At 37.2% G+C, this 14,435-nt stretch overlaps 1 protein-coding gene across 10 annotated transcripts in view; it reads right to left on the bottom strand.

Annotated features, from left to right (window-relative positions):
• Positions 1–1,586: 1,586 nt before the first annotated feature.
• The window catches only part of LOC106869951 (E3 ubiquitin-protein ligase Mdm2), a 111,948-nt gene continuing 99,099 nt past the window's right edge, over positions 1,587–14,435 (bottom strand). For all 10 annotated transcript variants that reach the window (XM_052974827.2, XM_089366697.1, XM_089366702.1 and 7 more), the window contains 3 exons: positions 10,243–10,347; positions 7,016–7,108; positions 1,587–3,079 (listed from right to left, as the gene is read on the bottom strand). In XM_052974827.2, the coding sequence (XP_052830787.1) occupies positions 2,507–3,079; positions 7,016–7,108; positions 10,243–10,347 (771 nt within the window). In that variant the 3' untranslated portion in view covers positions 1,587–2,506. The remainder of the gene's footprint in view (positions 3,080–7,015; positions 7,109–10,242; positions 10,348–14,435) is intronic.

Raw genomic sequence — 14,435 nt, 5'->3', positions numbered from 1 at the left:
AGGGCCATGATACTAACAGTACATAAATATTTGCATCACATTTTAAACTCACTTGATATCTCTCTGCTCCTAAAAGGATTCAAAAACAGAGCCCCAATACATTCAAACAACAGCAAACTCGGACAAAACACTCTCACTACCCACTACAAATAAGTTGTTTGAATGAACAATAAGCTTTTTTGAGGATATGAAACACTAAGAGACCCAGCTCAACTAACACGGAAATAAGACTTATTCGGGACACAGCATCAATAAAAACTCACATTAAATATTGCAGAGTCCAAGATAATATAAGCATGAATGATCAGAGGAGTGAAACATAATCTATTTTCAGAAATACTTTTAGACGTTTTATGGTAAGTTATGGAAAATTTATATGAAAAAGAAAAGAAAAAAAAAAACTATGCAAAAAGTCAAGAATAAAAATTCATTCTACACATAGCAAGAGAGATGATTGAGAATGAGGAGTTCAATTATAGCAGCTGTCTTTATGTCAAGTTTCATGTAACACACTAAGATGGCATCCTGTAAAGGCAGGTGAAGTGTAGTGATGATTATTGCAATTTTCAGTAGTATATCTCTTCTCATGAATAACACATCCTATCATACATTCTTGGATACAGAAACAGATACCTACACAAAGCAAAAGTACAGTGTTCAGGGTCAAACACTGTTGTAAATTAGGGTTTGATTCAATTGATCATATCCCTGCTGTTTTAATGCTAATTTGTACAAATGTAAGAAGAAACCAATATGAAATATTAAAACAGTGAATAATATTTAGGTCTGTTAAATCAACTTTTACAGTTCATTTCAGTTTTCTAAACTATGCAGTAGTACTAGTTATACTAACATCAAATCTACTTAATAATAATAAAACTATCTTAAATATATAATTGTGGCCCCTTTGTCTATTAAATGTGGTAGGTCCATTGCAGAGAAATATTTCTGTGTACGGACACCATTAGAAAAGAACTGCACAAAAACTAACTCCAGCTAGAAAATTACTTTTTGCATAATCATTTTGAAAAACTCAAAATGCAAAACACTACCACAAAGTACTATTATCTCTCTTCATAACTACATATTCACAGAAAATACATTTAGAAAATCTATCAACAAAAATTAACTTTGCACAATATCTCATCTGAATACCACCACCTTACCAATATGTCACCTGTACACCACTAACCGCCTATACAACAATACCACAGTCTCACCTATACAACAATACCACTTTACTAATACCTCACCTGTACAGTACTCCAACATCAATATTTCACCAACCCAGACATCAACATCTCACCTGTCCAGTACCCAAACACCAACATCTCACCTGTACTGTACCCCAAGTCCAATATCTCACCTGTATAGTACTCCAACAGCAACATCTCATCTCATCTGTACTGTACCTCAACATTTCACCTGTACAATATCCCAACCCCAACATCTCTCTTGTACAGTACCCCAATACCACTATCTCAGCTGTACAGTACCCAAACACTAATATCTGTAAAGTACCCCACCCCTAATATCTCACTTCTACAGTACCACCATCAAATATTCAAATATAAACAATAACAAAATTTTACATACAAGTTCCTTTTATAAATACAAGTTCTTTTTATAAATAAACTCAAAAGATATTTTAGTCAACAGGGCTGACATTTCTAGAAACTTTCTGTTTATGGACAGTGAAATAAAAATTCTTCATTAAATAAGGACATTTGGAAAGAAATTCTTTAAAAAATTTGAAGAATATTTCAAAGGGGAGGACAAGAGAGTGTGGTTTGTGTGTGGAGGGGTTATTCTTAAATTAATTGTGTCCAATCTGGTAATATTATATGCCGGGTTGTATATACAGTGATTCTGTGGGTAGCCTTGTAGAATTATTTCAAAAGTTTTAACGAGCATCTTTGTAATACTACTTGTTTGAAGCAAGGGAGTTTGTAACACTGTTATATGCAGGTTTCTTTATTTTGGTCCCAGATTCAATATGATAGAGAGGGAAAACAATTTTGAACAGAATTTTGGTCTCAGCTGCAGAATAAAAATGTATTAAAATCTGTCTGATAAAGACATCTATAATACATGTCTTCAGCAGTGTATAGATCTGGTATCATATACATATAGGAGTTTATCAATATAACACATTACTTCAATGTTATAGCAGTGAATGACCTCATTTATGATATGATGTAAGTGTCAATATATCATATTATTTATTATTAAACAATTTTTTCAAATTTTAAGGGGAGGGAGGGAATATTTTTGCTGTATTTTCAATTTTTTTTCTTCATATAAATAATTTTTGTTGTTTTGGTAAAAAAATTGTTTTGAAAAGTCATCAATGTGTTGTATTGAGGTGAGCATAAGATAGAAATAAATAACCTTAGCAAGATGTACCCAATTGAAGGAAACATTAAACAATTTGGTCAAGTAAATATCTAGATTGGATGAATATAAATTCTATAAATCACAGCCAAAATGATAATTTGTTAGTGTTTCATGTCAAATAATTTCGGACAACTTTTTGAATAGTGCGCCGACAAATAGGACATTTGTGCCCTTTACGTTTTAATTTCTTTGCACATGTGAGACAACAAATCTGGTGACCAGAGGTACCATGTATTAAAGAAGCATCCCTTGGGTTTTGTGAACATATCAAACACACTCCTGGCGTAGGTAGTTTCTCTGGTGAAGTTAAACACCGTATTTTACCAGATATATCACTTTCTTCAGATTCAGACGTTAACCGTCTTTTCCTGCTGCCAGTTTGGTTTCGTGTTCTTCGTGCTGGAATATCTGTTTCTGAGTAATAACAAATGTTAGACAGGGTATTGCGAATTTGACACACTTTATCTATTGGACAGTCATCTGATGTCGATGACTTCTCAGTTTTCACGTTCACTCCTCTTTCCCCACAATTGGTAAGTTCATCAGTAGATTCTGTATCTTCATTTGAATTCTTCTGACTGTCATAATTAGGGAGCCAACCAGGCCGTATGGTCCAACATATATCACAGAGTCGATGTATAGGAGAATTAAAAGCATGACATTTGGAACAGCACCATTTGTCCTGAAAATAAAAAGAAAAAACAAAGAAATATGTTGAAATGTGTAATAAAGGGTAAAATAGGAATCAGGTGTATGATCTACCAAACTATCCCTGTGTAAAGTCTGATCTATCAAACACCAGTTCTCCTATAATTTTACAACTCACCACCTCATTCTCTAAGCTACTATTAACTCATGTCATAACTTGACTATAACAAATTTCTATAATAAATGGTCATCTTCACTTGGTTACTTTTAGTTTTATATATTTTGTGAACAATAGTGCTTTTGGTTATAGATTTCCAACTGGTTCACAGTTAAGCGTGTGTAACTTGGGCAGACCAAAATATCACAAGGAATTTTTGTTAGAAAGCAAAGGCTTATCAGTTTTTTGGTAATGTTTACAATTTCATAACCGCACATTACTAAAGGATATACACATATACATAAATGATATATATACAAAGGTGCAGGCATGGCTATGTGGTAAGAAGTCTGCTTCCCAACCACATGGTTCTGAGTTCAGTCCCACTGCATGTACATTCTTGTACTTGTGGCGACATTCACCTGGAGTGAGTTGAGCTGGCTTTGACCAAGTTCACCACATCTCTCACAAACGCTGACCACATCCAATGGTCAGCCCTAATGTTCCAGCAAACAAAGTAATGCTTCTACCAACAGACTAAAAATCCTGCTTGCAAATTTGACAGATGCCCCACTGGGAGAGCAGCATGTTGGACAGCATAGATGCCTTAGCCGGAGTCATTTGTTATTGAGGTGTAGAGTTGTTCAGAGTTTCAGTGAGAATACATTGTGGTCTCCAATCACATGCATACACATTTTGGGATAGTGTGATCCATAGCAGCTCATCTTACTATCAATTGTTGATGATTGTAGAGTGTCCACTGACTAAATCACCAACAATTATCAGAACCTGGTTAAGTGAATGGTACACATGCTAGTTAACACTAACGGGGTTAGCTGGGATCCTAACAGGTGTTACTACACTGGATCAGAGTAGACCTGGGATTAATAGTGGCAAGAAGTGGTTCCACACTCTTTAAAACCCTGGAAATCCTGTATCAAGGCCCCACTATCAGATACGGTTTAAAGTCTTACTCAATACATTGAAAGTAGCTTGTTGCTATACATATAAACCTACACAGTAGACATACGAACATGTCATATTTACCGGTTTCTGTAGCTTTAAAAAAATGATGAACACCCTTAATTGATTTTCAGTCTTTATTGAGGTCACATCAGGTGTCTATATCACTTAACTAATCCCAGAGAGACAAGTAGCCAATTTCTTTACATACACATTAAATCCAGTAGCTCTAGAGAACTGCAACAACTAATTTGCAAACTATGTGTTTAACACTTTATTTAATATCAGAAGCCTGTCAATGGGAAACCCCTAGACCTCCCACATCTTTCTCAACCACACCTCCCCTCCAAATGTGCCCATAACCTATGTGACCTTCTGGTCCATAGCTTCTTCCCCACTCCTAGCACCCAGCCTGGCTTCTTCCCTTGCTGTCATTCAGACTGCCACATTACCAATCATTCACCTGGACTGCCAGCAATGTTATCTACTGCATCCTTTGCTCTCTCACTCCTAGTACTTTGGTCAAACTGGCTGGAACCTAGCTACCAGTTTACCGAACATTTCTGGGATGATCAGCCTCAGCAACGACACCTCAGTCTCGCGCCACTTCCGCTCAGCCAGTTATTCCCTGCAATATTTGTCAGACTGTCAGACTGACCTGCCAAGAGCAGGAATTTGTTTTCTCTCTCATTCCTCAGTCCCACATGATCTCAATTCTTCACTTCTACACACACCACACACCTGCTACATTTCACTGTCCTTCCTCCTCTACTTCCAACACAACTTTCTACACCATTATACTTATTACGCATACCACACGCACGATTATACCCCTACAGCATATACATACACCTATAAATATGCATACATACATGCCATTATGCCCCTACAGCATAAATGTATATACATTTATGCACACACACACACACATCAGAATCCACACTCCCATCTAATCTCTTCAACTAGTTCCTCAACAGTTATGATGGGATTTTGTTCCACCAGGGTTTGCAGGACGTCCTTATTGAGCTCTACAGATCTTCCAGGACAAGGCTCGCCTTCTAGGCTGCAGTTTCCAGCTCAGAACTTCTGGAACCATCATTGACACTAGCTTACGCTTGTTATCCGATCCCCAAATACTGCACTAATATTTCTCACACTTTCCATTGCGTCGATGCCTTTATTGAACTCATAAAGCAAAATATGCCAAATATGTTCCTTTATAGTTTTGAAAAAATAACTGTTAAAATCGAACTGCACTGTTCAAAACTTGTACTAAGAATAAGTACAAGGTAAAATTTATATCTGCTTTTATAGCAAGTTGATGCGGGTAGTTTATTCCATACCCCTCTAACTTTTAGTTCATGCAATTGAAAAGACCGCATTATTTATGGGCTGACCCAATATATCGTCATGCACCAATATCTCCCAACACCTACCTCCACTGTCATGCCTATTTCACCTGACAGCTCCATCTAGGTCAACCCACATACATCTCCCTAAAACACACACATGCCTCATATAGCCTCAAACACACATAATTATGTACAAACACAAAATATACATACACCACATCAACTTCATACACACCATCTGAAAACAGGGACATTCACACTCACATATATACACATACATAAACACATGGTACACATGCACATATTAGTGTCACACACATGCATATATCTGACTGCCACTTACACACACAGTTGCTTCCATACATACACATGCTCACATAATCTTCATGCCCACATACACACATATACATTATTTACATTATTTACATTTGACGGATATTTCTCCTCATCTTGTTTGTTGTTAACACAACGTTTCGGCTGATATACCCTCCAGCTTTCGTCAGGTGTCTTGGGGAAATTTCGAACCTGGGTTCTCATTCCTAACGATGTTACTACTACTATTATATTATTATTATTACTATTATTAATAGTAATAATAATAATATAATAATAGTAGTAACATCGTTAGGAATGAGAACCCAGGTATATCAGCCGAAACGTTGTGTTAACAACAAACAAGATGAGAAGAAATATCCGTCAAATGTAAATAATGTAAATAATTCCTCATCTCTTAAATATAGAACTGTAATACACACATATATACACAAGTACATTATCCTTCACATACTCACACATGCCTATGCACAAACACTTTAGCCAGGTTACTGTTGTCTCCCTTGCCACCCACATCTCCAACCACTTCCTTCCTTATCAGTTCAACATGTGCATCTGGTAATTCAGACACATTTTTTTTCTTTCCATCTGTTTTCTCTCTTCATACCTTTCAGTGGAAGAGACCCTAGGCTTGAAACGAAAGAGACTTCTTCCAGTTTCCCCAAGGATCAAACTAATACACTGATCTTTGTTATTTGTATAATTTTGAACCATATATCATCATCAACATCCATTTTCCATGGTGAATGGGCTGGATGGTTTGACAAGAGCTGGTAAGCCAGAGGACTGCACCAAGTTCCACTGTCTATTTTGGTATGGTTTTTACAGCTGGATACCCTTCCTATGCCAACCGCTTTACAGGGGGGATTGGGTGCATTTTATGTGACACCAGTGGGGTCTGCTTTATCATGGTTATGCACACACACATACACACACGTATATATAGGCCCACATACCATGTTACTGCAAAATGAACTTCTTAACTACATAGCAATGGTTGCAGACTGCAGTCAACCTGACAGATGTATCAAAGAAATAACATATCTATCACAAACAAGTAAAAAACAAGAGAAGGTAAGGGACAAGGTCCTGATTATTACTATACACATTCCAGCCACACATACAACATTGATAATATACACTTGCAAGAAACAGGAGTACTCACAGCCTCAGACAACTCCACATCAGAGTCAGAGCCATTTTCACTGAGATCAGCCCAGAATTCCATATCACTGTCTTGACATATCACCAACATGTCCTGAAAATAAATTAACAATAAAAAAAAATGATGGTTTCAAATTTTGACAGAAATCCAGTAATTTTTTATGGAGATGGAGATTAGTCGTTCACATCGACTCCAGTGCTCAACTGGAACTTATTCTATTGGTCCCAAAAGGAGGAAAGGCAAAGTCAACCTCAGGCTAATTAGAACTCGCAACATAAAGAGCCTGAGCATTTTGTCCAACAAGCTAACCATCCTGCTATCACACCACCTTAATAATAATAATACAAGACCAACAGTTTTGAGTAGAGGTGGTTAGTCAATTATGTCAACCTCAGTGCTTGACTAATATGTTGGTCCAGTAACTAAAATTGCTACTAGCCAACATGGACTTGCTTCCCCAAGTACCTAGCTGCAAGCCCACCAACTTGACCTTGTTTATGCATACTTCTGTACATATATGGTAATCTTTCAGTATAAGTGTCACTGTCTTCTATATCCAGTGTCCAGCACAATGATAGTGACATCCACATATGCCAATACAGCTCTTCTGTGACCCAATTGAAGTGGGATATCCTTCAAACTCTATATCCTCTTCAACAAAGGTTCTAAGGCCAAAACACTGGAGAGGAGAAAGTAGGGGCATTCTGGATGAACTAAACATTCAATGCTAACTGGTTCTGAGAGGTGGGTGTTGAATTTGACCACAAAACAGATACTAGTTTACATTGTAGCAATCCAGCCTTTGATGACAAGAACAAATCTGAGAGCTCTTAGGACAGCAACCCGGTAGCAAGGATCTAAAGTGACTAGCATCTTACCTAAAATCAGATCTATTCCCAACCAGCTCTATGATGCATCATACAAAGTAAAAATTGTCATGGATGGATCAGTCAGGGATTGGACAAGTATGTACACCGCTGATAATAAATACTAGCATCTTGGCAAACACCTTTGCCAAACTCTTGGCATGTTGAGATGAGTTATGCATTTGAAGTTTTGAATCATATCCCCTTGTTTAAATCCTTCCTCAGCAATGTCACCACTTCTCAGCTCACTTGACTGGGAATGCTTCCAGTCTGCTGTCAGTTGCAGTAGAAAGTGCCAAGATAAAGCAAACAAGTCTTGCACATGAAAACACAGCTCAGAACAGATGATCTGAATCCAGCAATTTGCACCCCACACAATGGCTCAGTACATCCACCTTGTTAATAAGCAGAAATCAGCTTTTCACAGTACTCAGTCACCTTGTTCGGCAATCACAGCAAACAATTTGAGGAAGTGTTGTTGAAACACTGCACTTGTCTGTTTGGATTCAGAGAGGACATACCCATTGTTATTATAGCAGATTTAGTACTAGGAGCAATAGTGCAGTGTGATGAACTACTCTCAACCCCTCTTCAGAGTGGCAGAATGCTTTGAGATGATCTGCTTTGTCACAGATGTAATATTTGGGTTTTCTATCCTGTACAACTACCTGCATTTGTTTGCATTCTCAGAAATAGTAACCTGTGATACCAGGCAAGTCTTCCAGAGCAACCAATATTGGGAACTCACTCAATGTATCCATTCTATTTTATAAGACTTCATGCTTAAAATTTCCCCCATATTCCTCTAGCATAGCTATTACTCTGGTCTGGACTCTACAAGGATCTATGTTTGTGACCCTGATGTTGGTAACATGACCCCCATATATATATGGGTATCAAAACAAACTATTAGGAGGTGTAGGAGGTTGTAGCCATTTTACAAGCTTCCTGCTCACTATTGCAAACAGCTATCACCATCCCACTATGCTTTCCACTGGTAACGTACACTTCAAAGGGCCACAACAATTTCAGACATTTATTCATTTCAGCTGGGGATAAGTATTGTGGATTCCTGACTAACTGCCTGCATAAGTGATGCACTTGTAAATAATGGGCTTTGTTTTTTCTTCTTTTAAACAAAACTTCCTCTTTTGAGAGCAACATCACTCTAGGACAAACAATATCAATCTTATATTTTTTTTTATTAAGCTGGTTTTACCTTCATGAGAACAAGAAGTCTATTAGTCTTTGTGGCATGGTTGAAAGATGAGTTTTTTTTATCCCCATTACTGGTGATGAACCTTGTGTTTGTTGATTATGTTATTGCTGTTTTCATTGTTGTGGTTGTTTTCATGATGGTGGCAACTGTTATAGTTGCTGCAGTTGCTTACATTACTATTGCAGCAGTTTTATGTTGATGTTAGTAGTGTCGTTTTTGTTGTTACTGTTTTGTGAGTTTTTTTCTACTTTCAATGGAAAAGCAAGTGCAACACTTGCTGGTGGATTACGATTGTTGTGGTCATTGGCATACAAAGTAGGAGTGACAAGTACATTTTCTTTTACAACAACAACTCCATTTACACTTGAACTTGGTCATCTTTTGAGAAAAATATATAGCTGAAAATTTTCTAAAATCAATGACCAAGTGTTCATCCACTCCAGCTGGGGCAGTACATTTTCTGTGGAAATCCAGATACATCTGCAAACCATTCATCACAATTTCAATGGTCAAAGATGACAAAAAAAGGGTAAATATAGAAAAAAAAAGTGATGCTTCAAAGAGAAATACCAATACCAATAATAAAGCTAATGGTCTCTAATATAAGCTTAAGGCCAACAATGTTGAGAGTAGTCAACGCAATCTACTCCAGTACTTAACTGGTACTTCTCTTTATCAAACCAGGAAGGATGAAAGTTAACTTCAGCAGGATTTAAACTCAGAACATGGAGAGCTGGAACAAATACTGCAAAGCCTTTTTACAAGTGTTCTAATGATTCTGCCACATTAATAATAATAATCTTTAACAAATGACACAAGCCACATAATTGAAGAGAGGGAAGTTGATTAAACTGTAACAATAACATAAATACACACAAATATATCATCATCTAATATCTGTCTTTAGTGCTGGCAAGGGATTGACAAGATCCAATGAGTTGGAAGACAGTCTCCTGCTTCAGTGTCTGGTTTGGCATGGTTTCTACAGCCTGCTTTTCTTAATGCCAACCACTTATCTGAGTGTGTTGGGGTGTTTTTCATGGAGCCAACATTAGTGTGGTCACCATGCAACTTGTGAGACTGAAAAGGATCTGACAGGTTTGAGGACTGTCTCAAGAATGGAAATCTAGAAAATAGGTTACCATAGCTACTTGTGGTTGGTCGTCTTCACTGTCGGAGATTTGAACACTTGATGTATTGGACATGACTTCATATTCTACATAGACATCTTCCACTGGGTCTTCACTCTGAAAGAGACAATAACATTGATCCACACATTAAACAATATTTACTGAGAAAATAATTTCATTTATCTACCATACACTAAATTCTATACATGTAATACTCATTCAGTCTTATTAATCCCCAGTAAATCTGGTAAGACATTTGCTTCCCAACTACACGGTTCCGTGTTCAGTCCCACTGCATGGTACTTCAGTTGAGTGTTGTTTACTACAGCCCCAAGCCAACCAAAGTCTTGTGAATGAATTTGGTAGATAGAAACTAAAAGAAGCTCACAGTGTGTATGTGTGTATGTAGGCACATACATACATACATACATACATACATACATACATACATACATACATACATACATACACACACACACACACATATATGTACATGTATACTTGTATATCTAACAGCTGTTTCTATATTTGTATACCTATGTATATTTATGTGTTTGTGCCTGTACCCTACCACCACTCGACAACTGGTGTTCATTTGTTTATGTCCGTATAACTTATCAGTTCTGCAAAAAGAAACCACTTGATTAAGTATCAAGCTTAAAAAGGAAAAAGTAGTGGGATCAATTCATTCAACTAAAAACCCTTCAAGGTAGTAACCATAGAATGGCTGCAATCCAACAACTGAAACAAGTGTAAGACAAAACATAGACACACAGTTGCCAAAATTGTACTATGAATATACTTAGATTGTATTGAACATATATAAGAAATGGTTGTTAACTTTCATGTAAATGATAGAGCTGTTTTCTTCTGGCCGATATTATCATGTCTGCATTTAGACTTCTGATCTATGATCTATAGTATTTCAGTCTACAAATGAAGCAAACAACACACAGACTTTGGCTTATGTCTAGTACAAGATAGGTAAATGTTTGAGGAAAACTAAAAACATATGTACTACAATTTATTGAACAAGCAAAAATACAAATAACTTTTCTTAGATGAATATAGTGTGACGTTGACAATATCAATTCAAAGTTATTAATCATTCTGCAAATTTTAGTTCGGTGATCCCATGGTAAAAACTTTCTTATAGACGATGTTTTAGGTTTTACCAGTAGGGGGAAAAAATGAAAAGACTGTTCTTGCTCCCCACAGTCCACTTCTAATTGCAAACCAGCAACTTTCAAAGTCTGGCCAAAAGACAGGAGTATTGGAAATTGAAGTCATTTGAACTGAAAGGGTATATTGAGAGATATTAAAGGTAAATGAGGAATAAAAGAAATCTTTCATAAAAAAGATTTCAAACATGCTTTCAATTCATTTGCCTATGTTCCCCTGGAAATCACTTGTAAAGTTTATCTGAAATCACCTGAAAGTACTGTATCAAACAATTGCATCAAACAATTGGAAATGCACAAATCCTACAGCATTCTGTTAATAGTTTCTACTGATCTATTATGGGACATTGTATCTTCATCCCATATGATCAAAGAACATTTCATGAGAACATGAGCTAGGGAAGAACTTTTACTAATATTGCAGACAGGTTTATCATTTGAAGTTAGATTGAATGGCAGGGTGAATGTTGCGTGAGTTGTTCGACTTCCTGGGAGTAAAGTTACAGTAATTCCAGAGCTCACTACAGCTAAGGATATTTCCTTTTTCTGCCAGACTTTGGCTAGCACTAAATTTGTAACAAAAGTTTTCTCAGTTCCTCCTGGTGCGTCTAAAAAATATAATCGTCTTCTCTTATGTGTCACTTGGTCAATGATGCTGTATATGCAAGTCATTGGTTTAGCAAAAGTTTCGGGACATTTTCCTCAAGGAATCTTGTTAATGAATCAATATCGTATGAAGTTTCTCGCAAAACTTCTATGATCAAATTATTCACCTCATTTCGATGAATTTCAGGTAAGCCAAACTTGCTGTGTTTTTCCTCTCCAATTGAGACAACGCAATCTTCAATTTCATCCAATGCAGAATGTTATTTCCCTCTCAGGGAATCTTAATTGTGTTAAATATTTGTAGTCTTCTGATAAATCATTCTTATATTTGTGTCACAATACTAATGGATTACTTACTTCACAATTCAGAAGAATTGCAAAAAGACCTCTGAAAGAAATAGGTGTGCATAACACTGAAACCTCAGCCGTTGTTCTATCCCACTGATTGTCATCTAACAATTTAAGGCTAAAAGGCTTAAGTATGAAAAGTTTGACATTCAATCACGCTCCTCTTATTTCATGAAGAAGCAGCCTCAAAAAGAGGCATTCATAGAGAAGAGCGCCCCACCAAACTTGTTTCTTCCTATGTTTAAGGAAAATGGGTATTTGTCTCCTACTTTATTGTGCCAACAGACTGTGGAGCACCAGTCAAAGACTTTAGATAGCATCATATGAACAACCTTTTTCAAACACTTTTCAAGCCTACTGCACCCTATAAAAACCCAGCTTTTTCCTCATTATACGTCTTTGGTTTCAGACCTTTTAAGGTCTAGTCACTGACCACACAAGACACAGCCAGTTCCAGCGACAACACCACAGAAGCCATGTTGAGACTCATTAACTTCGTCCAACAGCATTCAGCAACCTCCATCTCCGTTGCCACCATTGTCCTAAGTCAACATCTCTAAGCACACAACTCACTCAGGTTCCAACACTTCATTGTTTATAAATTACTTCATCATAGATCAACAGCGAATATACAACCTGTGAGAACTTCTGTAAGTGATCCAGGCAGCAGCATCAGTCACAACTTCACATATGACATGTACCGCAACTGGCTCAGCATCATGGCTGCAACTTCTTGATACAGTATTTCAACTGGTATTCCCATTCTAGTGCCTATGAACTTTCTTCTAACTTCTCATTATAGATTCTTTCAGTTTTCTTCTTCATTGCTATTCTTATATGCACTTAACATACATGCATACATCCATGCCTATACACACATACACTTTGTCCTCATGATGGTACACACAGACGCACAGACAGACACACATATTAGCATATCAATAAATCTTCTCTTAAACATTCTACTCAGTTGTGTCTCTCTTTTTCCCTCTGGCACATATATATATATATATATTGTTCATTTTATATTTATTGTATCAGCCATGTGATGTGGTACTAAAGAGCCATCCTCGTCACCTCACATCGCATGGTCCTCACAGGTCTACCTTCTCCACAAATTTCCTCCACAGTGAGAGCTCAGCACTTCTTGACGCATCTCTCTTCATGCATATGCATTACATGGCCATACCAGAGCAGTCTTCTCTCTTGCACACATCTGATGCCTCATATACCCAGTTTTTCTCTTAAATCACTGACACTGTTGTATATGCACATTGACATTACTCATCCAACAGAGCATTCAAGCTTTCGCATTTCCTCAGCAGTCACAGTCTATGTCGCACTGCCATGTAGCATAGCTGTTCATACACAGACATCATACAATCTGCTTTTCACTCTGATGGAGAGGCCCTTTGTTACCAACAGAGGTAGTAGCTCTCTGAACTTTGCCCAGCCTATTCTTATTCTAGTAGCTATGTTTTCGGAACGAATGTCACCACTGCTAACTTGGTCTTTCTAAGGATATTTCAGGGAATCTATGTTTTGTACATTTCTGGTCTTTAATGTACCTGCACAGTTGCCACAGGTAAAGACTACTTTTTCTGTTAGTCTTCCAGTGATACTGTTGCATCTCTTATGTATCCATAGTTTGTACTGGGTACACCATAAGTTCCTACTGATACCTTTTCCACATATCAAGGAGGGCGATCGCCTTGAAGGGATCTATGATTTGTCTGTTTTCCTAATTATTAGGACTTTGGTCTTTGCTAAATTAACTCTAAGGCCCTTTAATTTCAGGCCTTGCCTCCATACCTGAAATTTCTCCTCTAGTTCTGGTAGTGATTCAGCCATAAGAACAAGGTCATTGGTATAGAGGAGCTCCCAAGGGCAGCCGGTTTTAAATTCCTCTATTATAACTTGGAGGACTATGATAAACAAGAGGGGGCTGAGAACTGATCCCTGGTGGACTCCTACTTGTACACTAAATTTCTTGCTACACTCATTGGCGACTTTCATCTTATTGACAGCATCCCTGTATATGGCTTTTACAGCTTTCACTAATCATACATC

Source organism: Octopus bimaculoides, chromosome 19 (assembly GCF_046866305.1).
Source record: "Octopus bimaculoides isolate indiv1 chromosome 19, ASM4686630v1, whole genome shotgun sequence".
Classification (NCBI taxonomy): Eukaryota; Metazoa; Mollusca; class Cephalopoda; order Octopoda; family Octopodidae; genus Octopus; species Octopus bimaculoides.
This window is presented reverse-complemented; position numbering and strand designations above follow the sequence as displayed.